General features: G+C 38.2%; 1 protein-coding gene and 1 pseudogene across 1 annotated transcript; both read right to left on the bottom strand.

The window, feature by feature from the left end:
* Positions 1–1,531, bottom strand: LOC128050434 (olfactory receptor 7A17-like). Its single transcript, XM_052642686.1, has 3 exons — positions 1,177–1,531; positions 710–888; positions 1–162 (listed from the first exon to the last, which is right to left on the bottom strand). The coding sequence occupies exons 1-3, from the start codon at positions 1,529–1,531 to the stop codon at positions 1–3; spliced, it is 696 nt and encodes a 231-aa protein (XP_052498646.1).
* Positions 1,532–7,718: 6,187 nt separating this feature from the next.
* On the bottom strand, positions 7,719–8,577 carry LOC128050432 (olfactory receptor 7A10-like; annotated as a pseudogene).
* Between the last annotated feature and the right edge of the window lie 1,474 nt (positions 8,578–10,051).

The following is a 10,051-nucleotide window of genomic DNA, read 5'->3' as shown; positions in this document are numbered from 1 at the left end:
TCACGTGTCCTCAGGTAAATATTCTTGATTTTCATTCTTTGTGACCTGTTCCTGCAGTGTCTTTTGGGCTCTTGGACTCACCAGCATGGGAACTCTGAGAGGTAGTTCTCTGGGCAGAAGTCTGAATCCCTTCCTGGATGGTTGATGACGGAGACTGAAGCTCTGTGTGCAGATGAGACAGCAGGAAGTGTTAAACTATCGAAACTAGAGCCACACTTAGGACTCCAAAAGCAACAACTGTGTCTCATCCACACCCAGGTTGTACAAGCTCAGGGACCACAGCAGAGGAGATATTTACAGCTCTCTCTGTCTGCTCATTATGCACATTTCTCTCATTTTACAATGGCCTGTAAGCGCATGAATTCCCTATGGAACTTGGTCTGGACAGAAAGAAAATTTTCCTTCTGATTCTCTGTTCTCAAGAGATCGGGTTATAAGCTAGGAGAATTCAGATCTATTGGGCTTCCCTGATGGCTGAGCAAGTAAAGAATCCACCTGCAATTCAGGAGACATAAGAGATATGGGTTTGATTCCTGGGTCAGGAAGATCCCCTGGAGGAGGGCGTGGCAACTCACTCCAGTATACTTGCCTGGGAAATCCTATGGACAGAGCCTGGCGGGCTACAGTCTAAAGGGTCACAAAGAGTTAGACATGACTGAGTGACTAAGCACTTCTTAAGACCTATGCCAATAGGACCTTTTATGATTACCTTTCCAAAGAGTTTTTTCAGACCCTTCTTTAAGTCTGTATTTCTCAGACTATAGATGAAGGGGTTCAGCATGGGTGTGACCACAGTGTACATCACCGAGGCTGTTGCACTTGAGTGGAAGCTGTGGGTACCAGCAGAGCTGAGGTACACTCCTAAACCTGTACAATAAAATAAGGAGACTATTGAGAGGTGAGATGCACAGGTGGAAAATGCTTTATACTTCCCCTGAGATGATGAGATTCTGCCTATGGAAGAAACTATCCCAGAGTAAGAGTAAAGAATACATGTGAGGGAACCCCCGGCCAGCAACACAGCTCCAGAATACATCACCACATTATTGAGAAAGGTGTCAGAACTGGCAAGTTGGATCATCTGATTGAGTTCACAGAAAAAGTGGGGGATTTCTAAGAAGGTAGACAATGACAGTCTCAACAAACTTAAGCTTTCTAACAAAGAATGCAGGACACTGATGACCCAGGACACCAGCACCAGCAGTCCACAGATCTGGGGGTTCATGGTGACCGTGTAGTGCAGGGGGTGGCAGATGGCCATGAAGCGATCATAGGCCATCACTGTTAGGAGCAAGATGTCAAGTCCTGCAAAGAGTGTGAAAAAATACACCTGGGCGATGCAGCCTTCATAGGTTATGACTTTGCTCTGTGTCTGGATGTTCCACAGCATCTTTGGGATGGTGGTGGAGGTGAAGCAGATGTCTACAAAGGACAGGTTGGAGAGGAAGAAGTACATGGGGGTGCGGAGGTGGCAGTCTGAGCTGACAGCCAGGATGATGAGCAAGTTTCCAAACACAGTGATCAGGTACATGGAGAGGAAAAGACCAAATATGAAGTGTTGCAATTTTAATTCCTCTGAGACTCCCAGAAGAAGAAATTGTGAAACTCCTGTTAGGTTTCCTATTGCCATGTGTTGATGGTGACTATGGAAAAAGAGGGAAATAGCATGATTTATTTTCACACAAAAGCATCATTGCTCATGTGGTAGAAATGCTACCATTTATATTTTGCCATCAATAATTGCTTTCAACATTTTGTTCATGGATTTTGTGCCCTTGAAGGAACCTCCTGTGTCATCCCTAGTTAGCAAAGCTGTCTCATGGTCAGTTTTCCCCAACATGTTATATATACTACAATTTTAATAAGAAATTCTTTCATGCATTTGAGGAATGTAAATTGAATTGTGACAATATTCCAGGTACTATCTATGCAGGGATTTAGGATGTTGGAAAACAAAAGTTCATAAACTCTGGTTGTGCAGAGAGAATATAAGCAAATAAAAAGTGACACAGAAATTTAAATGTATATATAGCATGTTTTATGCTTATGGGTCTCTTAAAAAGAGATCTATAAAATAAAAAGAAAAGAAAGCTGGCATAAAAGCAAGAGTGAAAAGGAAATACTATTTTATGCATGTTTAGACAAGAACTGTAAACAAGACATTATTTGAACAGACTTCAAAGAAGGGTGACTGTCATGAACAGACCTGGGGAAGGGTCTCCTTACAAGGGAGCGGCCAGTGCACAGGGCCTGAGGAAAGCACTTGCTTAAGATGGCCCGGCTGATCAAAGGAAGCCGATCTGATGAGGGAAAATGAGCAAGAGGATTAGTGAGGAGAGATATTGTCAGAGAAGGTTGAAAAATTATGTAGCCTCCGTGTTACTGGGGAAACTTCAAGTCATAAAGTCCACATGTGTCTTCAGCGCTTTAGAAAACTCCGTATTTTAAAAAGCCTATATGACTTATCTCACTTATCATAATGGTTTCAAGTTCTAACCATGTTGTTGGCAAGATTTCATTCTTTTCTTAAAAACTGGTATATAGTTGATCTAAACTGCTTATTAGTTTCAGGTGTACAACATAGTTATTTGATATTTTTACAGGTTATACTCCATTTAAAAGTATTACAAAATATTGGTTATACTCCCTATACTGCACATTACAGATTTATATCCTATTTGTTTTGTTTTATTTCTTTATTATTTTTTTAATTTATTAATTTATTTATTTTGGCTGTCCTGGGTCTTAATTGCCATGCAGGCTTTTATGATAAGTGAAATAAGTCAGACAGAGACAAACAAACACTTGTAACATCTTGCTTATACATGGAATCAAAACAAAAACAAAAACAAAAGCCAAGCTCATAGACAGAGAGAACAGACTGTGGCTGCCAGAGGCAGGAGCAGGGAGTGGAGTGGGTAAACTGGATGAAAGAGGTCAAAGGTACTCACTTCCAGTTATAAGATAAATAAGTCATGGGGCTATAATAAACAGTATCATGACAATAGTTAATAATACTGCATTACATATTTGAAAGTTGCTAATAGAGTAAATCTTAAAAGTTTCTATCAAGACAAAAATTATAACTACACTTGGTGATGTGTATTATCTAGACTTATTTTGGTAACCATTTCTCAATATATATAAATATTGAATCATTATGTTGTAAACCTGAAACTAATATAACATATGTTGATTACATCTCAATAAAAGATACTTTTTTATATTTTTTAGCTTTTTATTTTATTTTTTCAGCTTTTTAAAATTTATTTATTTTAATTGAAAAAAATGCCTATAGGAAACAAAATTTAAGGAAAATCCAGAAATGACTTCTCAAAGAAATGATATACAATAATTACAATTTAATGATATCAAGTGTGTCACTAATTCAATTTTAGATTTGGAAATGAAAGAATATGACAGAAAGTCTTTTTAATATGGGGAGGAAGCAGTACCTAAGTTATAATTTCCTCTTCCATGGGGACATATGGACTCAAATTCAGGTATGGAACACAAAGTTGTCTTTGGTTAAATGTAAAAGAGAATGCCTTCCAAATAGTAGTGGCTGAATATGTGCAACTTTCATAAATAGATCTGATCAAAATAGAATAAATTAAACAATAAGGGATAAGAGATAGGAAAGGTAGTTGCAAATGCATTAAAAGCATGATTTAGTAGCACCCAATATACAGAAGAACATTTTCATTTCTATTTAAAGCAAGGATTTTCCAAGTAAATAATATTTAAGTGACAACTCTATCCCTTCAGTTAAACTCTTTTTAAAAAGCAATAGAGATGAATTGCAAAAAATGAAGAGCAATAAGATGAAATAACACTGATTTTACCACACAAAATTTATAAATTCTCACACATTATATACAAATTGTTTTATATATACAGAAAAGAAGTAAATGGCAAGCAGCAAGCTTGATGAAAAAATTTAATTGTTTGGAAGAATAAAATATAAAACAGGAATAAAATATGCTGGATTCATATAGAGGGATGGGGTGGGGAGGGAGGTGTGAGGGGGTTTCAGCTGGGGAGACACATGTATACCTATGGCCAATGCATGTTAATGCATGCAAAAGCCATCACAATATTATAAAGTAACTATCCTCCAATTAAAATAAGTAAATAAATTTTAAAAAATAATAAATTGAAAAAAGAAAGGTCCTGATTAGTCATGTCTCTATATTTTCAACAGAGAAAGTGATTGGTTAGCTAATCTACAAATGTATTCACTCTTACAGGAAATAACCACAGATGAAGCTCATTACTACACCATTTTTCACATGATAATGTGTTTTATTTTCTACATTGAGAGGAGAAATACTGTGAAATATATATATATATATATATATATATATTTTTTTTTTTTATGAACTGCTGTTTCAAGAAAATATGTGGAGGTATTCCTTAGTCTGGATACCTCTCATCATAGTCAAATATGCTCCATATTAAAAAAAAAAAAAAAGTTCTTGCATCTCTGTACATCCTTCCACAGCTAATAACCTTTGTCTCTACTCCAGTTAATTGCAAAATCCTTGAACTTAGATTCTACTTTTACTAGAAGCACTTTATACCTCCTATTCCCTCTTCTCATTGGACTTTCATGTGCATCTTTTAATGGTCAACCTTGACCTTGCATTGTTAGTTCAATTTTCGCTTCTATTTTTGGAATAAAAAATTAATATATTATTAATCAAGCACACAAACAACTTCAGTGATCTTGCCTCTGGGTTAGCCTGGACTGGCTCTCAGGTGAACTTGGGTGAATGTTCTTGATTGTTACTCCCTTTGACACTCTGCAGTATTTATCTTGTTCTTGACTCACCTGGGTGAGTCTCTGAGAGGAAGTTCTCAACAGAGATGTCCAAATTCCTCTTGAATGGTTGATGATGGAAATAGGAGCTCTGTTCCCAGACAAGACAGTGAGATGCAGTAAGCATCGGTCCCCTAAGTCAGTTATGTCTCCAAAAACAACAACCGAGTCCTGTCCAGACCAAGGATGCACAGGCTGAGGGTTGCAGCAGAGGAGATATTTACAGCTCCCTGGGTCTACTCATTACCATGTTTCTCTCTTGTTTCCACCAGCTCTAATAACTGATTTCCCTGAGGGACACTGGTCTGGACAGATAAAAAAATTTCCTGTTCATTTTCTATGTTTAGGAGACAATGTTACAAGTCAGATGCATTCAACATTTATAACTCTTTACATGAACTGTCGTGTCTACCCAGAGGAATAAACCTTAAGAGTCCCAACAATTTATTCCAACCATGAATCCATCTTTAACTAGAATCCAAGATTGGTATTCTGTCTTGATTAGGGCCCTAATCAAGCACTAACTGTAGTGGGTCACAGCCCCTAAAATCCTATTGTCATCTTTAAGAAGTGGGTTAAAGTGTCACTTTAATATAAAACCTTGGGCAGTACACTGCTTGGATTTGTGACAATACTGCCAAAACAATTACACATTTCATACTTCCAGCACAAGACCGGTTATTTTGTTCATCATTATAAAGTGTTTGTTAATTGTAAGAGGTATATTTAGATCTTAACATCTCCTAGAGATTGTATGATTTATCTTTGGAAAACTTCATTCTGTGAGGTAGTACTATTATGAACTAGGTTTTCCATTGTAGAAATGGGGTCCATAGGGATTAGTGATCTCCCAGTTATAATCTGAGTAGAAGTAGTGACAGATTTTATTTTCTTGGGCTCCACAATCACTGCAGATGGTGACTGAGGCTGTGAAATTAAAAGATGCTTGCTCCTTGGAAGAAAAACTGTGACAAATTGAGACAAGCATTTTATTTTTTTAATATAAATTTATTTATTTTAATTGGAGGTTAATTACTTTACAATATTGTATTGGTTTTGCCATACATCAACATGAATCAACCACAGGTATACATGTGTTCCCCATCCTGAAACCTCCTCCCTCCTCCCTCCCTGTACCATCCCTCTGGGTCATCTCAGTGCACCAGCCCCAAGCATCCAGTATCATGCATCAAACCTGGACTGGTGATTCGTTTCATATATGATATTATACATGTTTCAATGCCATTCTCCCAAATCATCCCACCCTCTTCCTCTCCCACAGTCCAAAAGACTGTTCTATACATCTGTGTCTCTTTTGCTGTCTCGCATACAGGGTTATTGTTGCCATTTTTCTAAATTCCATATATATGCATTAGTATACTGTATTGGTGTTTTTCTTTCTGGCTTACTTCACTCTGTATAATAAGCTCCAGTTTCATCCACCTCATTAGAATGGATTGAAATGTATTCTTTTTAATGGCTGAGTAATACTCCATTGTGTATATGTACCACAGCTTTCTTATCCATTCATCTGCTGATGGGCATCTAGGTTGCTTCCATGTCCTGGCTATTATAGACAGTACTGCGATGAACATTGGGGTACACGTGTCTCTTTCAATTCTGGTTTCCTCGGTGTGTATGCCCAGCAGTCAAGCATTTTAAAAAGCACAGACATCACTTGGTTGACAAAGGCCCATGTTGTCAAAGCTACAGGTTTTCCCATAGTCATGTAATGATGTGAGAGTTGGACCATAAAGAAAGCTTTATGCTTTCAGATTGTTGTGCTGTAGAAGACTCTTGAGAGTTCTTTGGACAACAAGAAGAACAAACCAATCTTACAGGAAATCAATCCTGGATATTCACTGGAAGGACTGTTGCTGAAGCTGAAGCTTCAGTACCTTGGCCACCTGATGTGAGGAGCTGATTCACTGGGAAAGACCCTGATGCTGGGAAAGACAAAGCAAAAGCAGAAGGAGGTGGCAGAGGATGAAATGTTTAGGTAGCATGACCAGCTCAATAGACATGAATCTGAGCAAATGCTGGGATATAGTGGAGGAAAGAGAAACCTGGTGTGCTATATAGTCCACGTCATCGCAAAGTCATACCTGACTTAGCAAATGAAAACAACAACATCATGATGAAAGCTAACTTGATTTATTGTGGTAATTTGTTTGTGATATACACAATTATCAAACCATTATGTTGTACACCTGAAACTAACATTAGGTAATATCAGTTATGATTCATTTAAAACAACAACAACACAAGGGCTGGTTTAGTCAAAACATTTGTTCAGATCAATATCACAAACATTACAGGCCTGGGCAATGCCTCCCAGGCATTCTTAGGCAACACCATCATATCAGTAGGTAGATATTGAAATTGGGTTCATGAGACAGTCCACATTACCAGGAAGAGCAGTTAAAATAATGATGTAAAGCAGAGTGACAATACCAAAGTGAAACTGTGGTTTCATCTTTCCCCCTACAAAGACATTGCATAAATGATCTTAGATGCCAGGTATAGCTTTATGCATATCAATATAATAACTCATGATTGCTCTTTCATGGAAACTAGGGGCAATTGTGTGGGGCAGTATAAGTCTTTTGAGAAGAAAATATTTTTAAGAAATCTAAGTCTCTTCATGAAATATATGTTAATTTACAAATATATCTGATCCAAAGTAGAGAAAACTTTGGGAATATATGAAAATGGCCCCAAGGAAAAGCTGTCTATATACCAGACAGAACAGAAAGATTAATAAATTGAATTGTTGAAATTGTATACAAAGGTTGAATTCAAAGAAATAGAAATCTAGGAAATAATTGGAAACAAATTATATTCCACAGTGCTCAAAGAATCATAATTTTGTGTTCTGAGGTTTTGAGTCATGCAATCAAGGACACTTCTTCACCTCCAGAATGATTGGCCCTTTTATACCTGCCATCCCATATAATCTCTTCAGAGCCCCATTAATGTCTTCATTCCTCAGACTGTGGATGAAGGGATTCAGCATGGGTGTGACCACAGTGTACATCACTGAGGCTATTGCACTTGAGGGTGAGCTGTATAGAAGCAGAGCTAAGGTACACTCCTAGGACAGAAGAGTAAAGCAGGAAGACAACTGAGAGATGAGAAGCACCGGTGGAAAATGCTTTATTCTTCCCCTGAGCTGATGAGATTCTACATATAGAAGAAACTATCTGAGAATAAGAGTAAAGAATACCAGCAAGGGGACCACCAGTCAGCACCCAGTTGAAAAATAAAACACAGCATCTTTAAGAAAAGTGTCAGAACAGGCAAGTTTCAGCATCTGATTGAGATCACAGAAAAAGTGGGGTATTTCCATATCTGTACAGAAGGAAAATCACAACATCAGTAAGCTTTGTAACAGGGAATTTAGGACACTCGAGACCCAGGACACCAGCATCAGCAGTCCACAGAGCTGGGGATTCAGGATGATATTGTAGTGCAGAGGATGACAGATGGCGAAGAAGTGGACACAGGCCATCAAAGCCAGGAGAAAGGTGTCCAAAGAGTATGGAAAAATACATCTGGGTGATGAAGCCTTCATAGGAGATACCTTTGCTCTGTGTCTGGATGTTCCACAGCATCTTTGGGATTGTGGTGGAGGTGAAACAGATGTCTACAGAGGACAGGTTGGAAAAGAAGAAGCACATGCGGATGTGGAGGTTGGAGTCTGAGCCAACAGCCAGGATGATAAGCAGGTTTCCAAGCACAATGATCAGGTACATGGGAGGAAAAGCCCAAATATGATGGGCTGCAGATCTGGTTCCTTTGATAATCTCAGAAGAAGAAATCCTGAAAATTCGGTATCATTGCCTGGTCTCATGTGTGGTGGTAAAGACTAAAATTTTAAAATACTATGATTTTTAGCCATCTGTATGTCTTCTTTGGAGAAATGTCTATTTAGTTCTTTGGCCCATTTTTTGATTGGGTCGTTTATTTTTCTGGAATTGAGTTGCATAAGTTGCTTGTATATTTTTGAGACACATGAAAAGATGCTCAACATCACTCATTATTAGAGAAATGCAAATCAAAACCACAATGAGGTACCACTTCACACCAGTCAGAATGGCTGCGATCCAAAAATCTGCAAGCAATAAATGCTGGGGAGGGTGTGGAGAAAAGGGAACCCTCCTACGCTGTTGGTGGGAATGCAAACTAGTACAGCCACTATGGAGAACAGTGTGGAGATTCCTTAAAAAATTGCAAATAGAACTGCCATATGACCCAGCAATCCCACTGCTGGCCATACACACTGAGGAAACCAGAATTGAAAGAGACACATGTACCCCAATGTTCATTGCAGCACTGTTTATAATAGCCAGGACATGGAAACAATCTAGATGTCCATCAGCAGATGAATGGATAAGAAAGCTGTGGTAGATATACACAATGGAGTATTACTCAGCCGTTAAATAGAATACATTTGAATCAGTTCTGATGAGATGGATGAAACTGGAGCCGATTAGATAGAGTGAAGTAAGCCAGAAAGAAAAACACCAATACAGTATACTAACACATATATATGGAATTTAGAAAGATGGCAATGATGACCCTGTATGTAAGACAGCAAAAAAGACTCAGATGTGTATAGTGGACTTTCGGACTCAGAGGGAGAGGGAGAGGGTGGGATGATTTGGGAGAATGGCATTGAAACATGTATACTATCATGTAAGAATCGAATCACCAGTCTATGTCCGATGCAGGATACAGCGTGCTTGGGGCTGGTGCACGGGGATGACCCAGAGAGATGTTGTGGGGAGGGAGGTGGGAGGGGGGTTCATGTTTGGGATTGCATGTACACTCGTAGTGGTTTCATGTCAATGTATGGCAAAACCAATACAGTATTGTAAAGTAAAATTAAGTAAAAATAAAAATTAAAAATTAAATAAAATAAAATACTATGATTAATTTTTATATAAATGGACATCAGTAACATGTTGAAAATGCTGCAATTACAACTGTATGTCAAGCAAAAGTAAACATAAGAGAGAGTGGGTGGTTTTGTTATTTTCATTGGAAGTTCAGGAAGACTGAAAAACAGGGGGATATTTGTACATAAACCTTAAGTAAAAATAGTTGGCAGACAAAGAGTTGTCTGGGGAAGTGTGTGCCCTGCAGGGAAAAGTGTCAGTGCAAGGGATCTGAGGAAGGTTCTCATTTCAGACATTCCAGGCTCAATATATTTCCAGTGTGGTGAGC

The sequence above is a fragment of the Budorcas taxicolor genome, chromosome 7 (assembly GCF_023091745.1).
Source record: "Budorcas taxicolor isolate Tak-1 chromosome 7, Takin1.1, whole genome shotgun sequence".
Classification (NCBI taxonomy): domain Eukaryota; kingdom Metazoa; phylum Chordata; class Mammalia; order Artiodactyla; family Bovidae; genus Budorcas; species Budorcas taxicolor.
This window is presented reverse-complemented; position numbering and strand designations above follow the sequence as displayed.